General features: G+C 39.5%; 1 protein-coding gene across 1 annotated transcript in view; it reads right to left on the bottom strand.

Moving 5' to 3' along the window:
• Positions 1–9,329: 9,329 nt before the first annotated feature.
• LOC112455202 overlaps positions 9,330–24,735 on the bottom strand; it is a 27,124-nt gene continuing 11,718 nt past the window's right edge. Inside the window, exons 2-5 of the mRNA XM_025016991.1 lie at positions 22,837–22,938; positions 22,585–22,698; positions 20,587–20,777; positions 9,330–14,007 (exon numbers count right to left, since the gene is read on the bottom strand). Coding sequence (XP_024872759.1) covers positions 13,006–14,007; positions 20,587–20,777; positions 22,585–22,675 — 1,284 coding nt within the window. The 5' untranslated portion in view covers positions 22,676–22,698; positions 22,837–22,938 and the 3' untranslated portion in view covers positions 9,330–13,005. The remainder of the gene's footprint in view (positions 14,008–20,586; positions 20,778–22,584; positions 22,699–22,836; positions 22,939–24,735) is intronic.

Raw genomic sequence — 24,735 nt, forward strand, 5'->3', positions numbered from 1 at the left:
TCGAGGATATGACGGAGGAGACCAGAGCGCGTGGCGTCCGTGGCGAAGCGAGCTCGAAAACGCGATACCCGGGAACACGAGGGCAGGCGAAGGGAAGGTAATCGAGAGCAGATACGTGCTCGTAACCTGTTCCAAATTCCGACGGGGAATTGCGATCCGGGATGAACCATTTCCCGGGGTTCTTACGTGCTTGGAAATAGGAGTAGAAGCGCGGCTCGCGTTCCCCACTCGCGTCATAGACACCAAAATGGTCCTCGAACGAAAAAAAAAAAGGAAAAAGAAGCGTAAGTGCAGGAGGGGCACTGATGGAGTGGGTAAACACTTCTTCCCGGGTGTACTTAGCGAAGACGGCACTTCGAGGAAAGCGGAGCAGTGGGCGGGAAAGACTTGACGCGTTCGCCCTCGAGAGTGTTTTCGAAGATGAAAAATCATATACTCGCGCGTCATTACGTATATAATATTCCTAAGATTGATGGTCGGATCGTTCCTAAAACTGTGAAAGCCGATTAAGCCTTAGTCGAAAAGTCTCCCTTAAGTCCGGGAGAGGGCTGGAATTATTGTACGACGTGAGGGAAGAATAGCACTCTCTCATATGGCGCCGGATACTCATCGTAAAAAGACAGACGCTCCACACAAAGGCGATAAATCCCGAATTGATGAACTGGCTAACGGATAAATCGAGTTATATATGATAGCGTCCGCCCGAGTTGAGGGAGATCGCGCCTTGGTGCGCTCCGCTCATAGCTCTAATCCGCAAATAGAATCTCTAAATACAGTCTTCAAAGGAGGGATAGAAGCCGCTGGAAAATTCGATTGCCACTCGAGCCGCAGGTTGCGTCGCATCTGCGTGCTCGCTCGTCATACGCGCATCGTGCACGCAAATGGAACCGGCATGTATGATAAGACGCGTAACTACGTCAACGGGATATAATATATTCTCGGTTTGTCGGCTTAGACGCGGGTAACAAGCAGAGAAATCATGTGCCGCTTTGAACGTTCTCGTGGTTAAAGTTACTGAATGTAGGAGCGAACTTGCGTCAATAAGGGTTCACGGAACTTTTGGGTTCACGAATCCTTATTAGTCCTTTACACGTTTCCCTGCTGATTATTTTGAGAGCTAGCCAAGCAAAAGCGTATTAACTGCCCGGGTTTAGACAAGGGGAGACCTTATTGGAGCTTTGATGGCCTATGTAAACGTAATTAAGGATCGCTTATGTCGCTTATGTCAAAATAGAGGGATAAAGCTGAAAAATTGCAATTTTTATGCTTTTTCTGTCCCAATGATAACATGTTGTTTACAAATAACTTCTGAGACTAGCTTAACACTGTTTAATCAAGAAAACAAAATTATACTACATTATAGCACGTAAAACATCCTTAATCTAGTGAAAATCACTAAACCTTCAAATGCAATTAAATTGGGATTCGTGTGTCGTAAATGTACGAGAAGAAAAGGGACAAAGAGATGGGAGGGGGAGAATTAAAAAAAATGCAAAAAAAGAAGAGTACGTTAAACGAATAAAGTAAAAAAAGCAAATATTGAATGATCGATAAAATCAATTGATTACATTGCATCCTTATCGAAACCTTTATTTAGTCCCTTTTATTGTTAGGTACTTGTTTGGCTTCATCTTTTTTCGAGGAAAAAGATTTTATTCTATAAATGTCGAGCCGTAAAAGTCAGCAAAGTTATAATTCTGAATATCCCCCTAAGGTAACCCCTAACTATAACACCCCGTAAGGGTCGCAATTTCTGTTATTATCGTTTCGTATTCGATGACGTTGCAAAACGCCAGACTTAACTTCGCTGACACGAGAAAACGGAGAGATTTTCCACGTACCGAACAATGAGCACAACGAGAGAGTGATCTCGGCGATCCCGGCGGTAATCCGAAAGTTCCCGATTCTGGCTTTCTTTATCCGGAATTAAACCGCCGCCGGAAATGGTAACGAGAAAACACGTCCCGGTGATGGACAATGTAACTCGTCGGGTAGAACTGCAGGAAAATGATTTGCTAAACTCTGTCTCTCTCTTTCTATAAAGCGCAGCAGTGTGAAATTTTTGCGGTCAACGTCCGATCCTCGTCGAGCAAAATGCATTCTCATAGTGTGCATGTCGCAACGGCGCGACTACTGCTGAAGTTTAACACTACTACTTTAATGCTACGATAGAATCTGTGATTAAAAGACAAATTAATTCTCATTAAATCGTATTTCTCCTTTTCGTCGTCGTCGGAGACGAAGCAGTTACATTTTGTCGGAAGTTCATTCAACGAATTCCCGTAACTAGAGATAAATTACGAGCTTCGTGCATCATTGACGACGAAACCTCTCTATGCCGTTCGGATTCTGCGTACTTGTCCCTTTGTTTTCGCCAGATTAAATGTCGCCGACCGTGAGTCGGCAGTATCTCTTTTCCCCTCTCGTATTACGCAACTCCGAAGGTCCATTTTCTCTTCTTTTATCGACTGCCTTTTTACCTACGACCTTCAAAATCCACTTATAATGCTACCCTTTGTCGAAGGGAGGATCTGTGATTACGCAAATGCGTGTCAGAGAATAATTGAGAATATAATTAATTTTAGTTCGATTAAAATAAAATTATATGTCGTGTTGCACAAAATCTGAAAGCTCTTGTACTCCAAAGAGCGGCTTTGAATAATTTGCCAGTTGAATAAATACAAACTTTTATCTTTTTCACAGAATTAAAATTACGTTTCAAAAATTGGAAATGCAGATTATCAAAATTTATAAAAGTAATAATATTGCGAAAAATTTGTCGATTATTTTGCGAGATTACATGTTCAATAATATTATCGTAAATCCTTCTTTTGTATAATTAATATCAGATTCTGTATCTCGCATTACATTTTGTAATCAAAGTGTTCTATAGAATAGAGCTAGCACTGTTGGCAGACCGACGGGTGAAACTGTGAATCACGGTTAACGCATTAACTCGATCTCACAGCGCATTAGTAACATGAGCGATCGAACGTTTAACGAATACCGTTAAAAGCTACATGGGAACGTATCTGTTGTCAGTCGATCGGCAAATAGTATTCATTTACGCTGAAAATAAGCTATAGCAAGATGAGTAAGTAAATTGGATAAAACGATTATTATATCGGGTTGCAAACGTTGGAATATTTAATCCATTTAAATTAATTAACGCACTCTCCCGCGAATTTTAAACTTTGACATTTAGCAGCAACGTGCTTCTGTACCATTAAGAACGGTTATTATATTGCTATTATACGTATAAATGGGAAGTACGTAAATTTATTATTGAATGACTAATTATTTCCAACGTAAATTTATTTTTTATCTGAAATAAGATTATCTTTAACGTCACAGTTGATATGGGGCTTTCACTAATACTTACAAAAGTCGAGTAAACTTTAGAACTCGATTTCTTCGCATCGCTTTCTCCCTAATTATTCAAGCCAGCTAAAAGAGATTTGATTTTTTCTAAAGCTTGTTTTAATAATTTCCTCAATTTCCTTTTTTTTTAATAAAAGACTTTTACTCCAAGTAAACGATCAACTAAAGCTAATTTACAACTTGCATGAAAAATGTTTTTTAGCACAATGGAATTTTATACGTTCTATTAGTTTTGCCATAAACGTATATACAGGAGTTGACTTTTAAAATGTTTTTCGGCACAATGCACGTTATATTCGTCAGCAAAAAACGGAAACGATCAGTGTACAGCGTCATTTTCTGCTTTTTTCTCAAAAGAAAAACTACGCGACCATAAATCCGAGGGGCGTATATCACAGTATACGTGTCAGCAGTATGGCGGTATATTCCGCAATCTCGGCCATAAACTTTTAACAAGATATAAAAGGTGGCAACAAGCCTTGGAAGACGGATCTCGTCTTCGCACGACTCAGAAATTGTGGCATAATTCTGTTCATCCGCGCTCTCGATCGTTCCCTTTACCTCCGACTCGCGAAGAAAAAGTATTGTCATCCGGCGAACGCAACGAGTGAAAACTTCACGGGTCGTATAACTTTTAACGCATTGGAACCGAAAAAATGCGAACGGCTATCAAGGCATCTTTGCTGCTTCAAAAGAAATTCTCGTGCCTTCTTCGATAAACGTATTGAACAGCAGTCGATGGAATATATAAACGATATGCTTGTAGAAAACCATGTTATATAATCATAAATATATTAATCGCAGCTTTAGTCGTGCCTGCGAAACGATGGAATGGAAGTGAAATAATGGTTACATCTTTCGATAACCATACGAATTGATCATTATAAATCTAAGCAATTTAATTTCTTCGTCCTTACAATAGTAGTATATAGTCAAAGCAGATTATAATCTCTGGTCTAAAGTCATCTACAACTTAATTAAGGAGTCTCTGCCGGCAGCCAGTGGGAGTGCCTGACGAAATCCGGACGCTAACGAGCTATCGTAACGACGTGACGATTAACTGAATTGCCGCACAGCGAAGCATAAATAATTAAATGACGTATATAAGTTTTGAATTCATCAGACTTATATTTGGACAATTAATATACAAAATTCTTAGTATCTTTTAGGTTTTTTTTTTCAAATGAAACAAAGTGAATGAAATAATATAAAGAAAACATGCTCGAGCAAATTCTTATATATATTATATATACATATATATATATATATGTTACGCATCCAATCAACCTTTTTACATCCAATTTCTATCTCTCTTCAACGCCACTTTCTTTAAATAGTTAGAGTGCTCCACTTAAAGCTAGAGAGTACCGCGAAAACCAACCACCGAATGACGTCAAAAGTACTTAGTTACACACTATTATAGGAGTGGTATAAGAAATTTTACCACAATTACACAAATTTAGGGTTTGTAGCAGAACATTTGACATGAAAAAAAGTCCGCGAACGCCACGTTTCCGGTAATTATCTAGAAACGTTAGAAAAGATTTTGCATACCGAGATCAAACGCTCACGGAAGACCGTAAGCACCATTTACAGAGTCGTTGACTTGGATAATGGATTTTAATATTTAAAAGTTGAAAGTAAGTACGCTACAGCTTTCCTTATTCCATCTGTCTTAAATGTCATGCAGATTTAATCACGGACTTTTACGTTTTATGTGCGACTCCTCAGATTGCAAACCCTACCGAGGGTTAAGTATATATTTCGTACATCGTATACCCCGGGGAATTTATGCCCTCGGTGTGCAAAACCACCGGCCACATATCTTCGTGATATCCCGTCGGCTTTTTACAGACCGTCGATCGTAAGAAAGAGCAAAACGGATCCCCGAAGACGTCGTTGAGAACACCGGCTTCGAGTTAGGTGTTTCTCCGTTTTTTCTCAGTCTTTTTCCCTCTTTCGTGGAAATCCTTTCGTCAGCATCGCCCCGCACGGTTCACCTTATATCGTTCAGCTCCTCCGAAGGCAGGCATCCTCCTGTTTTTCGGCCGAACATGTCCGGTGTCTCGCGACTGTGAAAATAAACGTGGGAATTCACCAGAAGACGTACACCAATGTGTCGGAAGACGCGAAAAATGGAAAAATGCAATATAGTCTGGGTTGCAAGCGATACCTGACCGGAAATTCGGCAAAAGTACGGAAGATGCATTTGAAGAATAAATCTTAAAGAATCTCAGGGAAATATAAAAGATAGAACTGAGATAAATATAGCAAACAATTGGTATGGTTTTGTCGGTCTGTGAAATATCTCACGATATTACACATAACATATCGGAAGCAATATATTTAACCCTCGTACTATCGGATGTGAAATGATGTCAAGGTGGAACGTCGTGTCCTTGAATCGAATCATCCTCAATAATCTTTAAAAGGAGGGCACTTCATCGTCACTGTCACCGCCGCGTCCGCGTCGTCGTAACGCTCGACCTTCATAAATCATATCTATTTCATTGTCAAAAACAGAGCCTTAGAATTGTATACCTCTCTCATCCCCACTAACTCGTCTAATTGCGTAATACAGCACGGAGGACTTCGGATTAATAAACGGAGCCCATTTTACGGTGTAACATTTATTTACGGCGACACAAATTTTACGAGCCTCTCGTTATGCTTATTTCAGTTTCATTGTCATTTGACTGCATTGAATTATTCAAATTACAAGATTGCATGTAGAGGTATATGAATAAAATTTGTTTTACATGTAAATCACGAGTAACTGCTACACAAGATATTATACATAACTGCATAATATATGTTGTAGCAACAAAAACTTGATATCTGCACCTGCGTATTATAAAAATAATTGAAGGTCAAAAGATCCTTAGAAATGAAAGAATAATAATTCCCAAAAAAAAAAATAATTTTCAAAATTTTAATTATGATGATGCATCTATACTAAAACAGCTATGAAACAATATTAGAAATATAGATATTTATATTTTATATGCTGACAATCAATCGTAATACAACTAAGAAAAAACTGAGAAATTTACGTATTTTCTAGTTTCTGTTCTTTCTACTAGTTCTGTCGAAAGTTTTCAAAGTTAATAAAATACACCACATTTAGCAAAAACGCTGACTTACCTTCCAGGAAGTGGAATCTTCTGGGACACCTTCTTTGCAGTCGCAGTTTTGTGTCGTGGTCGCAAATGTTTCCATGAAACTTTTGATAGCTGCCAGCGGACTGTTGCCGCATTTCTCCATGAGCCCCTCATCTCAAAATCTTCCAAGTTCACCTGCCTTCGCCTAGGTACTTCGTTTTATTCCCTCACTCCCTCTGAGAGGCAAACCACGATGGCGAAATAGTTGCCCTAGTTTCAGGTTCGTACAAGTCCGATGAGCAAAAGCAACAATCTTAAGTAGAACGTGCCAATGCTGGCTCAGGATGTTAAGCCCACGCGATTCCTCGATCCTTCCTGAGTCACGGGCGATTCGAGGCACATGGAAGTCCCATGATTGACCCATTCGTTAAAAATCTAAAATAGCTTCACATAGTGACTGCCAAAAAGTTAATAATGTACGAAATAATACTTCTTCCGTGAAAACAAGATAGAATTTTTTGTTAATAATATTCTTGAGGATAATAAAAATAATTTATACAAAAATTTTTAATTAAGCAATCTTAGCATATGAGACAAAATAGGGAATGTAAGCTACTGCACTTTTTAAATATGCAAAGATTTTATCAGCTATTACTTAGATTATAAATTTTTAAGCGCTTGCTTGATAAGAAGGAATTTCCGCGAAAATGTTAACTAATAACACGGCGGTTATTATCAGCCTGTGTCATCTTGCTAAGCGCGGAATGTGAAATATTTATAAAATTTCCTGAGATAAATAAATAAGATTTTCAGAAAAAGTGACTCTAGAAATGTACTCAAACCGTATGCGTCATTATTATAATGAGAAAACATTAGATGGTAGTAATAAAAACAGAAACATATTAATCTTTATGATGTAACAGATAAAACTAAGTACTAACAGTAAAAAATAAATAAATGAAACAAAACTTGGCAAAATGTAATAAATGCATCTTTAATATTTATATAATTTTAATGTTTGCATAAACATATATATGACCGATATATATACATATATCGATATAAAAGAACATATAAAGTTTAACGTTATTCGCTTTTTTCGTTGCCCTACAAAAAATTCCTTTTCCCTACAAAATACGATCTTTCAAACCAGAATACCCACTTAAGAATGAAGCAGTCAAGACGTTACTTAACAGTAAAACGATATAGACTTCTTATCAGTAAGACGATCTAATGGAGAATGTTGGGGATATTCCTGGAAAGGTAGGAAATTAAGAGAAGCCAAGAGCGTTATATAGTGTCCTTTCACGAATAAATATATTTCATACAAAGGACTGTTAACACCCGAAACACACTTGGACGCAATCAAGTGATCGGTTCGCGAAAGACGAGCAGATACCAATGCTTTGATCAGATTCTACGTAACGGTAGTCTGTGGTCCGAGTCACTGTTCGTTCGATTTTCCACGCTCGTAATACAGTGGACTTTCCGAGACTTTTATTCGATCAAAGCATTGGTATTTGCTCGTCTTTCGCGATCGATCACTTGATTGCGTCCAAGTGTGTTTCGGCTGTTAACAGTTCTTTATGTGAAATATATTTATTCATGAAAGCACACTATACGACGCTCTTGGCTTCCCTCAATTTCCTACCCCCTCCAGGAGAAATATCCCCTCGCACTCCTGACAACCTTACGTTTATGAAGTCCGGTCTTAATAGCCAATATTTGCTCTTACAGCCTATATTTGTATATACTTATATATGTTGATGTCTGCCATAAAGAGCATAATCACTGAATCGCACGGAAGTAACGAAAATAAAGGTTTCGCAGATAGCGCTGGTGAATCATATTTTCTTTTCACGCATAATAGCACAATAATAAGAGGATATTTCGCAAGAGAATCCAGAAAAGGTATGACAAATTAAAGATATGAAAAAACACCGATGTTCTATGCGTAGTTTAGAGATACTGACGTTTAGTCGATAATATTGATCATATTAAGCAGTTTGAGATGCTTGTTTCCTTCGCGCTCAAGCAGTTTAGCGTGATTATAAAGGTAATCCAATGCGTTGACGTCCGATCAATATCAAAATATCATGGTAAGTATATTATGGAGAAACAGCTGACAGATGACAATCAACTTGCATTATATATAGATTAAAATATGAAAGGAGACAAATAACAAAGAAATAACAGTTTGAAATAAATAGCCTGCACTTACTTGATAAAAATATATAAATTATTAAAACTAAATAAATTACAGAAGACTATAAAACCTATTAAATACGAGTGGAACTGTTAAATGTAGTGGAAGCAAGAATATCCCTGAGTTCTTGAATTTTAAATTTTAAGAAGTTGGATGAGAAGGCTCCTGAAGCGGAAGATACTTACTTGGGACGTGCCTCTTTAAAAATCGAGAGGTTCAAGGATAACGAGTCTCATCACGTGCGATAATCATCGTACAATAAAGAGTGCAATACGGCTCAGGATATTCTGAAATAGAAGGCTTTTACGAAAATTTCCGGTTAGCGAAAGAGCCACTGATTTCGCGAAGCCCCGTGGATTTCGCTCGCCACTATTGCACTTTGTCGTAGCCGCGGTAGCCGTTGCGCAATCTTCTCTCAAGTTCGCGAAAGAACGGGCTCATTTTTCTGGTGTGTCGTTTCGTTCCTCTTAAAAACAACAATAGAGATAGGATAACATATGGCATTAATTTACTAGGGCGATTAACGTTCAAATATCGTCATAATAACGATACACTAGAAACTTTTATGAGCTTTTATTAAATAAAATATTCTCTATTAAAAATAAATATCCTCTATATGAATAAAAGCATTTATTGCAATATCATTTCAAATAATATTTATTGTAAAAAAGTCATTCGCTAACATGTTCACAAAATTATCTTCTACACATGGTTATACGATGACTAGAAAAATTACTCGAACCAACGCACACAATGATAAATTATTAAGAAATCGAAGTCGGTTAACGTCAGTTGATTAATCGGAGTTTTACAATTATATAAATAACAAACTCCTTAAAATATAAATAATTAAATATATATGTTATAATAAGGTATACAATTTATTAGCATTAACTCGTTTAATAAACGCTCCTTATCTAAACAATTTGTCCACTTCGCAAATTGTTTATAGTGATCCAATCTTTTTAACCATACATCATACTTTTAAATCATATCCCATAAGTCTAACATTATTATTCTTATTCATATATAGTTCTTTGATATTGTACTCCTCTTCAAACACTTCAAATTCTTCGCAACCAATAAATATAACAGAAAATCTGTTATAAAAATGTCTCGATGTTTTCGTAAAGATTTACAAAAAAACTGCAAGAATTTTCCGGAGTAAATGCACTCTTCAACAATACTTTCATTACTAAATCATTTGGCAATTTCTATATATTTTTTAAATAAATATGGGATTGAACGAGTATTCAACAAAATATAATATGCAACGCGTTATTTTCACAACGCTTCGTTCTTATGCAAAAAAAAAGAGAGGTGTACATAAATCCCGTGTCACAAATATTTATCGGACATCCATGAAAAAATACGCGTACTTTTTAAAATTCTCAAATGTTTTTTTATTGAAACAGTCTGAATCGTCGAAAGTACGAACGTTTGAGATATGAAGTCCATGAAAGTTAACGCGTAATCTATATGAGTAGTCTTCACTATTAATATTTTATAATCTTAAAATTTAAAGCTTACATTTGGTCTGAATGTGTCTACATACGTATATATATAATTACTCTACGATATTCTCGGCTAATTAAGAGAAGGTCCCCTTGTTAATGAATTTTGATCTGCAATGAGAGATCACGAGCTATAACTGCATTTAATACTTCCATAAAGTTTACAATTTCCATAATAGAGATAACAGGGATTCTGATCGCGAGAAATAGTATTTTATTTCACATGAAAGAAAGAAGATCACATATTTATGTTATTTAACAGTCATGATAGTTTGGAACAATAATGTATTGACTACTGTAGACGAGGTACGTTTTTCGCGTAGATTAATATGTATTATTGAGCCGAGCGCTTTAGTTACATATAGTAATACAATTACGTCAGAAGGGAAAAATAAAATGATAATCTCGTCGGCAAAGAGATTCGCACTCCCGCTTTTATATAAATGCACGCGAGAAAATTTCACGGTAATATTTGGTTTTATTGAAGGCCGCTTTCCGCTGCATAGAGGATTAAAACTGTGTTGATTTCTCGCTTTTTGCACGGTGACTTTCGTTGCACATTTAATTAAAGCATCAAAACAGCAGACAGGGGTCTTTAATAAATTGAGAGATGTTCGCATTGAGAGTTATCCAGTTAACATCTCTGTTTTTCAGTTCTCGCTTTTAATTATCTCTTAGCGTGAACTTTCAAATTAAAAGCCGATAATGTACCGACGGCTCAATGAGATCATCTCTTTAATTTCGTGCTCTACAAACACGTGTACAATCTACGAATCTCGGTAAGAGCTCTCTAGCACCGAACCCATGTAAGTCGCGCTTCATACATCACCTTCCAATGTCGAAGGAACTATAGATACTAAGAATAATCTCAATAGTAACTGCTTGTCTTATCCCAACAGATAAAAATATGTAGGCTCTCCGAAAATATCTGACATTTAGTTCCCGTATATGTATGTATAATGTACCATGTAAATCTATTAATTATTCAAAATAGGTGATTATTTCGTTATATCGTTACGGATATATTCGTGGATATGACGGCGAATATTATTATAGTTTCTGTCTGTGACTTTAGAATAGTATATGCTTTGAACGTTTTTGTACTTTACGACAGCATTAATCGCGTAGAATTATGACGTGCTCGCCAAAACTAGAAGCGCAATCAAACCCATTATGCGATAATGAAATTTTAATGACCGTTACGATCGTTAAATGTAAACGTACGGTCGTTTTTGCACTGACTACGTATCGTGTTTCGTACATTGGCCGACCACAAAGCTCAATTAACGATCCGACCGATACATTCGATATCAATCCGTTCAACATTATAGCTAAATTAATAGGCTCTGTAACGTTTAATTGAAATGCAAGAAATAAATGCGTATTCGATGGACTATATTAGAGCGACAGAGACTGTTTTTCACGAGTGAAGATTTTAAATAATAATCCCTGAGAGCATGTGCCGTTCTTTTCCTTATGCTGATGGCGTTGACAGGTTCTACTGATCGAACGATCGAACGCGCTTGGTGAACGCGCCGTTGCGTTTAATTAAATGATTTACGCTGCCTTGTGTGTGCAGACAATTTGCGAGAGCCCGTACGTTTACAAGAAGAGGAGATGCTACGCGAGACCTCATCTCTCCGAAGAATAGAGTAATTTCTACGATTCGCTCCCTACAACGGATTGCAGTCCGAGAGGAAGAGGAGAAAGAGGAGAAAAAGTCTCCGTCTATAATTATGGCTATGTGAGTAAAAGACAGAAAGAGAGAGAGAGAGAGAGAAAGAGAGATAAAGACCACAATTGGATAGGAGTGAATGCAGTTGGTCGATCGATTCCTTTTCCGTAGGACTGATTATACGCCGCCCACTCGTCAGACCCCCGCGATCAAGGATGTTAATTAAAAATTCCGGGCCGCCCGAATAAACGCATCAATGAAACCATTTACCAATGCTCGTATATAATCGCGGCTCTCCCGCCGTATTTATTCGGTTTAAGTACTGACGCGGCTGTGTTCGCAATATATCAGTTGCGTTCTACGGTTTCATTGTTCGGCTAGCGAAACTCTCGAATATACCATTAACGACAAATCGTCGAGTAACGAAGGGAAATTCAACGAACGTAATTTCCCTGGGCGAATTCGTCGAAATGCCCGTCATGTATCATTCATAAGGCCGACCGAATCGAGGGCGCGGTAGGTAATTTCGTTATTACATTTAGCCCGCGGGAAAAAAGGAAGAAAAAATAACAAAAGAAAAAGAGTAACTGAAAAACGATCCTCAACGTCCGCCCTCCTGTTTGCATGGCCACGCGACACGCCTTTAATTTCTGGAGAGTACCTGGAAAGACCCGACGCGCACGTAATTTCGCATGTGCAGGAAATGGGTGCGAAATATTTCTCTGACTGAGAGAACTAGACCGTTCTCCATCTGTGTGCGAAGCGAGCGAGCGAGATTGAAGCGACGTTTATGGCGCAAAGAGAGAAATGAGGGCGAGTCGTCATTTCGAAACCGCATAACGTTCGAAATGCAGCGATTAGTTATCGCAGTCTGCATCGACGGTTCGATAAGGGCCATTCGATAAGGTGCTCAGGGCTGTGATATTTTTTTTCCAGGAGAATCCATAAAAGAATACAAGAAATATAAGCGATAAAGGATGTGCTGGCATCGAAGCAAAAGCGATTACGAAAGAATTTCACAGCCGTATTTCGTCCAAGGCAGACCAACTGGACTATCGGTCACGGAATCAATGTTATCGTCGTCGTCGTCTTCGCGCGTTCTCTTCAGCCTCCGGAAGAAGCGGCCGATTAAACGCACGTCGCTTTGTATCCGAGCACGACGTCGGACGTTTTGCTGCAGGATGGACGATCGATGTGATGCACGGAGTTGTTTCTCTCTCTGATCGTGATGCATTTCACCAACGTTACGTCCTGCCGGGTGTCCACGTTATTGGCGCTGGCGCGTAGGTCTCGGCGCGACGACGATTTCCCGAGAGTCTCAATTCTGTCGACGTTACTGACGCTCAACCGCTTGTCCGTTTGCAGGGAACTCCTGCTGCCCGGCGACTCCTCGTCCCTCTCCAGGAAGTTGCACACGCTGACGCGTCTCTCCCGCAGCAGGGACTTGCCGGGCGGAAACGTGGGCCTCGCCAGCACGTCCATTCTGTCGAAGTGACAGATACTCATGCCGCGATCGCGCTGCAACGCCGGTCTCGCCAGGACGTCCGTCCGGTCGAAGGGGCTGATACTCATGCCGCGATCGCGCTGCAACGACGGTCTCGCCAGGACGTCCGTCCGGTCGAAGTGGCAGATGCTCATGCCGCGGTCCCTCTGCAGCGGCCTGGCCAGAACGTCCGTCCTGTCGAAGTGACAGATACTCATGCCGCGGTCCCTCTGCAGCGGCCTGGCCAGGACGTCCGTCCTGTCGAAGTGACAGATACTCATGCCGCGCTCCCGCTGCAGCGTCGGCCTCGCCAGGACGTCCATACGGTCGAACAGATAGGTACTGGGCCGGCGCTCCCGCTGCTGCAGCAGCCGCGACGACTCGCCGATGGACCTGAGGGTCCTCAGCGTGTCACCGTCGCGCTCCTCATCGTTCTGCGACCCGGCGCCCTCCGCGTGCACCAGCGACTGCAGATCGAACGCGCTCTTGGTTCGCCTGGGCGTCTCTTGGCTGGTCGGCAGCAGCGACGTGCTCGAGCCCACGAACACGCTGTTCTGGCGCAGCCTGGCAGCCGGCCCGGCCGCGGCCGACACGCAGCTCACCGGATGCTCCATGCAGTGGATGTTGAACTTCGAGTAGCTCCGGGGCTGCGAACACAAGAGGAAAAGTCCCGGCGAATCCTGACGGATATGTTTGGCGCTGCGCGATCTCGGAACACGGTTTACGACGCTGATATAAATCAGCGGCGAGTTATATTTAAAACGGCAGTCTGACAAATGTGCAACGCGAACATAAAACTGAAATCTTTTTATCGATTTTATGTGCGATACGACTAAAAATATATATACGCGGCTATAATGCCGAAACATGATAGTCGTTGAATATGATATCGCTGTTAATCACTGATAATGATGCGGTGATAAATATCCTCGACAATCAAACGCGCTATTGACATTACGATTAAGCGACATCGTACGATTAATTGTAAGTGCCATAAGTACGCAACTCGAAATTGTGTGTACCCTGAATGAGTCAGATCCATTATTACGAATAAATCCATCTCTTTTAAGCGACATGCTAAAAATTGGTGATTTTTTTGGGGCGGAACACGATCCTCTCGAATGATCTGTACACGAATGTCTGTAGCCAATAAATGATGGATTGGAACACGTTTCTCTCGAATGACCTGCACATATATCTGTAGCCAATAAATGATAGGAAAGCTATGATGGCGCTCTCATAGAAACATTTAGACCGGAGATGTATAACGGGCTACGTGACTGCGTTGTTTCTCTGATGGAGATGTGTTGGGCGGACGTGACCTGATATACGAGCGCGTGTACATGTCGGACACGTTGACATGATTTTCTAGTAGACGCGATGACGGTTTAATGGCCGTGACAGTATTGTTGTGATAACGAGAGAATTTTGTTTTATAAAAGCCTCGCGGCCAGCCGAGATAATATTGTCCCTCCATAAATGAAGTTTCCCAACGCGATCGAAGTTTCTTCGTGCAAGGCCAAAATTGGGTTATAACGCCATTCTGTTGAATTCTATTATAATCAAGGGGAAGAGATTGCGTTACAAGATTTCCTCGTGGAACGTAAATAGGACATCTTAAAAGAGTTTTGGGTTTATAATGCCGCGCCATACCGCCGGTAGCTCGCTAAACTATGCGGCTGAAAAGCTGCAATGGAGAACTCTGGTATGCGACACACACGCACACGCTTGCGCTTGCTCGCGTACGCGCGATTTTCATTGTGGGCCGCGGGTATATGTACGTTATCACGGATGCCGGGCGTAAGTCGCTATCACGTTGGATTTTATAAGACGCGGCGGGTGCTGCATCTCCCGAGATTACGGGTGTCGCGAGTTTCGCTGAAAGGGCAAGGATGATGCTGCATTTACATGTATTATGCAAAAGCGAATGGGGACGCGTACTCCGCCTATGCTCTATTCAATTTACGGTCCTTCGTGATCCTCCGCTGTGAGAGTAATGCAGAGCATATTAGACAAGCAGAATCAAATATGCCGATAAAATATCATAGCGCGGCTAAACGACGGATATAGCGAGACGGAGTTTTTCATCTCGCAATTTTTTAAGCGGAAAGACAGAAAAGCTACAATTTTTCTTCTACGATTTGTATCTGTAACCGTTTTTATCTTCAGCAAAATGAGAGAGCGAAAGAGAGAGAGATTGCGGAAATAATTACTCAGCTCCTGAATTATACGACTGGAGATGCTAGGTATATAAATTCTCACGATCCTAATTATCGGAAAATGTTCGACGTTCGGGCATGTACGGGATGTCCGATCGAGATGAAGAGCCCCGAGAACACATCGAGATTCGCTAAATATCTTCCACAATTTATCTGACTCGGACAGACCGTTCGTCCATTATTAACGCTGCGCGTGATTTTCGATTATTGCTATTTATAGAGTCGATGTACAAGCAAACAGAATGCCGCTGATAATAATTATGGAATAATTATTACATGACATTTATCGCAATATAACACGATTAAATAAAATGTCGTATTGTGCGCTCTGTTTATTTTGTATATTAACGATATATTTCATCGTCTTCTTTAGCAGATATTGTACGGGGAAATATTTCAACGAAAAATTAATTCGCTCGTATGATCGAAAGTCGTTGCAAGCTCCCTTCGATGGCTTATTCCCCGCAGCTTCCTCATCAATCACGAAAGTTGCGCGAGACAGCGAGATCGCTTAACGCGGCTGCATCGGATTACGGATCTAGGAACACGTATACATACGTCGGGAACAAGATGGGATAATATCTCCCAAACGAAAGTGCGTGTAATATACAGCACGACAGTGCTTTAAAGCTTTGATGGAACGATGTAACTCCACGCAGCGCACCACTCGCATACTCGGAATGACAAATTGCAGGTTTCGTGCGCAGATGTACAGTTCGGCATACCGCTTTATTATACTGTCCTGAATATTGCATGTAATATCACGCCGTTATTCGCAAACATTAGCATAATCAGCGCATCTTATACAGATTGGAGACCTCGGTATAACGAAATATTGTTTAATGTTGAGATCCAAAAACTTTAAGATACGTATCAATCAGTAACATATTAATTTACTGTATAAATACAATGTATTTTTGCGACTTTACGAATCAGGTGGAAACGTAAATTATACAATTAGCAAAGGTATTATGATCGACCCAACTGGCAAATTTTATTGTTCACAAAACGCTACGTTTCGACCGCAGATTTCGGTACATAATATTTGTGAGTTGTTTCTATACGCTTGAAAAGGACCGAAATCTGCAGTCGAAACGTAGCGTTTTGTGAACAATAAAATTTGCCAGTTGGGTCGATCATAATACCTTTGCTAATTGTTAATTATTCACTGGCGATTCAAGTTCTCCGTTTTTGTTCGTAAATTTGCAATAATTCGAAGATTTATGAATATATAAACGCGCAAATATGTAGATCCAAGACTCGTAGGTTTAAGTATGGATATATTCTGGAATCTACTTGATCAGTGGGAAGATATTCGTTTGCACAGAGCGGAATATGCATGATAGGCAGTCAGCAGTGGTGTTAATATGCCAGACTATGTGTACACGACACGAACTTTCCTCTAGAAGCTCTAGAGCCTCTAAACCGTAGATTGTAATCCTCTGGAAACTCACCAAATACTCACTCGAACAATTTAGAGAACAATAGTAAATCCATTCGCAGCCGGTATTGCAAATGAACGATCGATTCTCCTCTCAGGATGTTGAATCGAATATTTGGAAGATCCTCGCGGGACACACTTCGAACTGGTATCCGAATCCCGTAGTAAACGAGACTTCAGAGACTGGTCTTGAAATCCGACGATCCGACATTCGACAATTCGAGTGTACCTCGAGTAATTACATTGAAACGAATTAAGTCTCACTAATCAAGGACATTCAGGATGATGGTTTGCGAGTCGGGATAGTTAAATAGAAAGCCAAGTATTCTGAGAAAAGTTTTCATTTAGTTTCATTAAAGAACCCTCTTCGACTCGCTGCGCGTCACCAATGAGCATGAACGTTGTTAATATCAATTTTCCTTGCATGACGTCAAAGATACAAGTTAATTTATAATTTATATCTTTATATATCTTTCGCTCTTTATCTTTCCTCTATGGCCATCTTATCCGAGTTTAGCCTAAATTAATATTGTGATTCAACTGTGTATATCCCACAAATTAAAAATATAGTATCAATTAGACAGAAAAATGTCATTTGTGGCCCGAACTGGGTCTTGGTAGCTTAATAATGTTGCGTGAAGTTTATATACTTTTTTTCAAACTCAGCAAAAAAATATAGTCTTGAGCCAGCTTCTTTCGAATATCGTCCTCGCAGACCGTTGGTGCACAATTTTAAGATACGCGATTTGTCCGATTCGATAAAATCGAGGTCGGCATGTTTCTGACGTGGTAAACGGAAATGCAATCGAACGTTTCCGCGATTGAATTACCATATGGACGCAGAAATACATATTGGCAAACGGTGATTCCTATCTAAAAGTAATTGCTCGAAGCTCATGGACGCGGAACGCCCGTGTGACGTCCATCCTATGCACATGCATCCCCTTGTCTGTACGTGCAGAAGCAAAAATCTTCTGTTACAACAAAAACATTTAATATACCTTTTATATCATGTTTATACAAAACCCAGGATTATTTTACCGCTTTTATTCGCCAGCGCGATAAATTGACGCGATAGAAAAATACAATATCAATCGGAATATATCGGAAGGCAAAATTTTACACGGAATAAAATAACGAATAGCGCGAGTTCGTAAAAACCTCAGCCGATATGCGACGAAATGATCGGGCTTCTGTAAACTCCGTTGTTGAGCACCCATTTCAAATATTTCCCATTCGCGTCATGATTTGTATTCCTTTGTACCGGTAAATCCGGTGCCAATATATGCGATTGACATCGTGAAATATTCGGGGCATCCTAAAACCGATAAAAGGTCGATTCCAGACGCAGTGCGTTGTTCGCTCGAACCAATTTTTTTCTAAGCCGTACCGCATGAATAATAAAACGCGTCAATGCAACGATATCGTGGAAAAAAAAATTGGCACGCAAATTCAGCACATCTATATTCGTTATGTAAAATCTCTCTCTATGAAATTAAAACCTTAATTCTAATATAAATGAAAGATGATCCGCGCATCCGCGCGGTGAATTCTCTCGCTTTAATTTATTAGGTTTTATTTATGCATTTTCATTGCGGATAAAGCAAATATATTTTATCGAATAAAATCGCTGATATGTTTTTGCTTCGGAAAGAACCTGGTTCAGAAATCAAGGCAGTTAGGTCTGAAACTTATGTATTACCTGCTAAACGTGGATATCCATTAAGCTAAACGACCTGCGAGGATCAAGCAGTCCCAGGGCATTTTATGACATAATAAATGATAAATTGCCTCATGTTCGCGCGTATTTTCCCTTTAAATATATTATAACGAAATCGTGAAGTATATATGATCTGTCTGGAACGGGGCCGGTTACGGAACATATGTTATCCGCGTCCGACCGCGATGAGAAGCGCCCGCTCTGGCATGGTACTATTCGAGGGTCAATTTATAACAAACACGCAGCAGTAAATCCTCTCGTTTATTTTGCATTTATCTATAAATCATAAATAAGCCGTTACATAAATGCGTTTGGCAGTTTAATGGGCGCTACAAGATTTAGGAACTCCCGAAGCGCGCATTTGGAATATAGAACGAATATGGAGATATCGACGGTTTAACTTACTGGATATGTTTGACTTACTAGATATGCACTCCCTCGATTCAGAGAGCCGCCGATCGAGTATCTTTGCGCAGAAATTTATTTAACACTCTTCTAAGAGAAAGTTAACTTAATCGAGGAGTAAAAGATGATATTTTAAAATTAATCCCAATTTCATTAAATTCTTCTTTTTAAGCTGCTTGTAATTGATATTCTTTTTTGCGACGCAGAATTTACACGATCTGCGGTACTCCAGACCGGTTCGATTTCTAAGAATGGCACGATTTGGAAGCTGAAGCTGAATTACCATAAGGATCCGGTGAAAGATACGAGTGAATTTATGAACCTATACGTAAAATCTGTGTAGAAGCAAGAAGGTTGACGTCTACGTGACCCGCGTGGCGTATGAAAAATACATTATTTTTCGCGTGAGCTCGCGTCGGTAGCGTTCACGTGCAAGTTATTGCTTGCAATGCCATAATATACGACACATTATATACGCGTGTATTTACTAGGCTGTAAATTTCATTAAGAAAAAGATAAAGTATTTTGTGCTTAAATTAAAAATTTACAGTATTTCTTCTAAAGTTTACGGTATTTCTTCCAAAGCAAACGTTATTAGGACCTTGACATTTACCCTTTCTTTAATTGAGCAATAAAGTATTAGGACACTTACATGGCGTTTAACCGGCTCAGTATCTTGGATAGGTTTACGGTAGTTATTACACCAGTTTCACGAGTTTGCAAATCTCCTTTAACGGCGGTTTAACATACCGAGTTTGCCCTCCAGCCGTATGCCGTAATGCTCGCCGTTATTTTGGTAATTAAATGGAAAATAATCAGAATCTCGGCGTCGCTACATGATGTATATATCGGGAAATTTAATTTCCACTTCGCTATATATATATGTATAACTGCGATATTTGTGTTCCGCAAAATGCATTAATTTACGCGCCACGAAGAAACTTCGCGAATTATTTAATTTAATTAAATACACAATGATGACGATACGTTACACAAAATTATATTAAATTCATGAAATTTAAGGGAAAATATCAAGTCAACCGTAATAATAATCCTAAAATTCTTTGCTATAGAGCGAATTCAATTCCGTTAATTACCTTGCAAACTTTATCAAGCAATGTGTGCAATCAATGCCTCCCAAATAAATGAAAACCGTTAATTTACTTTTATCTGATTACCCATTAGTCGCAAGAATTAATGATTAACATCTCTAGATACATATACAGATACATAATCAATTCGGCGTCATGTAGAACATAGTCTGACATACAGAGCTGTTTACGTCACACATTTGTGCGGATAATGTGCATTATGCTAATCCGACGATGCAATTTGACGTGTTCCAACAACTGTGTACAGACATTCTCTGTGCCAACTACCCATGCGGAATAAGAGAGTTCACTCGGAGATGAGAGCGAGCGCGCGGCACGAATGCACTTACCTGAAGGGGGTTTGGGTCGATTATGGTGGTGCAGCTTTGTCTGTGCTGTTGCTGAAATTTCGGCTGATACGGCTCGAGCATGCGGATCTTGCCCCATCGATTGAAAAACAGAGCGATGGCAGCCACCCACAGGACCAGGACGAGAATGACGATCAGGGCTTCCTCCGCTCGCACCACTACCGCGCCTGTGCCTGCAATCCCCGATTAAATCCGTTCTCGTTTCTTACGCTAGAGTGTGTAAAAACTTTGGACTAAGGGACGAAGGAAGTTATAAGTTTGTGTTGAAAGATTAATGTTGAAAGAATACACAGCGTGGGCACTATTAATATAGATTAGTACTGAGATTAAAGTTAAACCAACCATCACGATAATGTGACCTAATTTTCTCTTGTGCATCCTTTGATCTATGAGTTAACTACGCGAACGTGTTCGGCTAGCTGCAAGCGAGAAAATATAGACTCAGGAAATATCGCTCAGGGGTACAATTCGATGTTCAGTCACACGTAAAACCTTTGTTGGGCGGTCCTACAATGCCGTCTAACGATGTATCATAGCACGTTCGCATGGCAAACGATCGAACTGATAAATTGATATCCCGCCGTCCTACGCGGATCGAACGCGGTGTCTGAAGAGAGAACTTCACCTCGCGGGCTATCGTATAGAAAATCAGAAGGAGAAAAAGAACTAGACAGATTCCATTATACAATGCTCGCCTACTCGTTGCTGGCATCCGTGCTGTATGTATACGTAGAAAATATACGTAGTTTGCGACGACAGTCTATACATAATTTATATCTGCTTTAAATCTCCTCTCTTTGTCTTCCAGTGACAAGAGTTATCATGCATTTTTAAAATTTGCAGAGTTAAGAAATTAAAATTTAATTAAAGTAACTGCAAAAACGTAACACATTACAGAATTTTGGAATACTTATTTTTCCTCGTAGCATGTTAGATTGTATCGCAAGTGGTTTATCGCGAATTTCATCAAGTACGCCAAATTAATATAAATTTTCACTTTTCACGTTTTCATCCCTGCAGAAAAATTACGCGACCAATCTTCCGTCACCAACAATCATTTTTAAAATCTGTAGAGTGTCATGAAGTATAAACCTGCTGCCCGTTTATAGCTTTGCATAAAACTAAAATGGTTAGCGGCCGTGAAACGTGCCTAAACGGTATCGGATTAGCGAAAACTTAGATATCGGAAAATTTCCGCGTTTCGCACGTTGCGATAATCAATTATTTACTCAATTAACAGCATAATGCATTCCACTCACCGACCGTGGAACCATTATTCCGTCGCGATCGTGTAGATTTCATGGAGATTTCGTGAGATATGAAATGATCCTCTCTGAATAACTTTCCGTTGGTTGATGAAAGTAAAATTAAATCGACGTGCGAAAGGTAAACATTTATCCTAAAAAATACATTTACCCCTACGAATCATATTTCTTTTTGTTTGTCACAGCGAAACCGAGGAGAGTCGTGTCAAAAATTCATGACAAAAATACGGACGATATATGAAGGGTCCCTGACCACTCTCTTGGGATTCTTCCAAATTGAAATATCATTCATGATCAATGTTTCAGAGATCCCATCAAACTCTTGGTCGTGTCTTTTTTCAATCATGTTTCCTTTCTGTTCTTCGGGGTATAACGATAAGATAAAAACTCGTGTTAAGACTTCATCAAGTATATTAAGAGAGAATTATGTAACAAATACAACTTCTTGTATTTTTTGAGAAGTGAAACGAGAAGTAAAAAAAGCGTATTTTCCTAGTTACAAATAACATGAACGAAGAAGAATTAAGAAGACTTCGGAGACTACCATTAATTCTCATTATGTCCTTTGAGGGAAAAAAAAGGCAGGGCTAAAAAGGACATCTTTATATCTTAACAAGGCTGGACAAAGAAATATCGTGAAACATGGCATGACCAGAAATATACAAGAGTTACAATTCCAATTGGATTATATTAAATAAAGTTATATTAGACTCACCGTGGGGAAAGGTTGAATTAAGTTCGGTGGTGGCTTCCAATTCAGATGACATGGAACCGACGGTGATGCTGTCTGGTGCTTCCTCGAGCATCACCTCAATCTTTGTCACGTTAACTGTAAACGAATATCCAAAAAGTTTTAGCTCACCTCGTCAATCATCGGGGCGTAATAAATAAATATTAGTTCATAAATATAATTAAAACTTTTAGATTAAATTTTTATCGTTTTGTGTGTAAATATACGTGAACGTACCGCTTGCATCGGCATCGCGACGTTTGCTCGCCGTAACATGCCGATGTCTTTTTTTGGGTCGATCGCTTCCCTCCACAATGAGATATTCTCTGCTGTGACGGCCTTTAAATTAAAATGCGGACTTGTTAATGAAAAAACATAGTAATTAAAATTGAACTATATAAATCTACTTCAGTTTGATTTTAAAACCCAAGACAATCTATTTGTCTCAGAATTCAGAATAGATATCTTTTGTAATTTTACGGTGCCGTGTAATATAAAAAGCATTTGAAGAATCAAAAATACGCACATATTTAAAATGTGCATTAGAGTACATTTAAAATTCTATCCTAAAATCTGACGCGCGAATTATAAATCAAACTATAGACTATCTTAACTGTAGAATAACTTCTTTATTAAGCACTCCAGTTGCCTTCGAGAAACACTCGTTTCTAGAGAATTGAAGGCGCGCTGTAATGAAAGATTCTCTCTGTCCTACGTGTCTACTATTTGAATGGATTTACATGAAAAATATCGCATTGCGTTTGTGAGCCAAAAATGAGAAACAGAACAGCGTGCATCTTGCTGGAATGCAGAAAAAAAAGAGAACGCCAGTGGTGCTGAAAATATGCCTCTCCGCCTCGCGCATATCACTCGCCCTCATGCATTATTCAAAGACCACGCTCGTTTGATATAACGGTTACGTATCTCTGCTTCGCGTTTTCATCGCGAACGGAAAAGGGCTTCGTCGTGACAGCGCAACGGCGACATTCGTTTGCACTTTCGCCTATCGCGCTTATCAAATGTATACAGTTTCGGCCTTTTCGTTTAGCTTTAGCGCCATATACGCTAAATCTTTCGACCGTGCGTCCGCGCGGTAAAGCGATTTTAAAATCCGCTTAAATTTCGCCCGCCCGTATTTATCTTCCTCCAGCATAAATCACGCATTCGTAAGCTCGTTAGACTCTAATTAAGGCACCGATTAAATGATTATCGATCGCATACGCTTGCCATTTTCATCGACCCTGAAATTATCGCACTGGTCACGCGTAAGCTTTGCGAATATTTGTCAAGCGTACGCTTTTAATAATGAAAAAGCGAATCTATCGACCGCTACTGTAGCTCCATAAATAATATGCTCGAGTACTGTGATACGTCTATTAAAGGAATTAAAAGTAGAAGAAGAACTTGCGATCGGTCGTATGGCGAAGATTAAAACACATTACATTCACCGTATTGCGTCGTATCACGAATTACGATCGCTAAAATAAGCTTGTCAATAAAGCCAAAGAATTAAAAAAGAGTTAAACGCTCGATCTAAAAAGCAAAACTTGAAAGAAAGGTCAACGACCAATAACAAGCATAATAAGATGTCAGTTTAAAGTAAAACACAAATTTATTTACAAAAATAAGATGAAAAGCATTGTACGTTTCAACTTTACTTACAATTAGTCTTCTTCAGCAATTAAAATATAATATAAAAATAGAATGGAAGGTACATAATTAGATAACGAAAAAGAATTAAAAAAATAATAACAAATTACAATGTATTCCGATGATTAAAGTCATACGGAATATTGAAGCAGGATATTTAATAAAAGTTGTGACAAGAGCCGAAGAACACATTGTCAAAGAATTTATATTATCAAAGCCGAAGGATTTACCCAACTTTGTGGCGCAATTTTACACGAAGACTCCGCAACAACGGCACTTGCTTGCCAAGGGAAAGAATTTTCGACAAATCCCAAAGTCTCATATTTCAGAGAGGGTACTGCTAAAAGCCCAATGAACGACAATGGACAAGGGGTGAAAAAGTTATGTCGACAAATGCCGGGGTGTGCGTGAAAAGCACGCGAGTAATTACGCGTCCGAGATTCCCTCCTCTCTCTCTCTCTCTCTCTCTCTCTCTCTCTCTCTCTC

Source organism: Temnothorax curvispinosus, unplaced genomic scaffold (assembly GCF_003070985.1).
Source record: "Temnothorax curvispinosus isolate PA1 unplaced genomic scaffold, ASM307098v1 QBEX01005876.1, whole genome shotgun sequence".
Taxonomy (NCBI): domain Eukaryota; kingdom Metazoa; phylum Arthropoda; class Insecta; order Hymenoptera; family Formicidae; genus Temnothorax; species Temnothorax curvispinosus.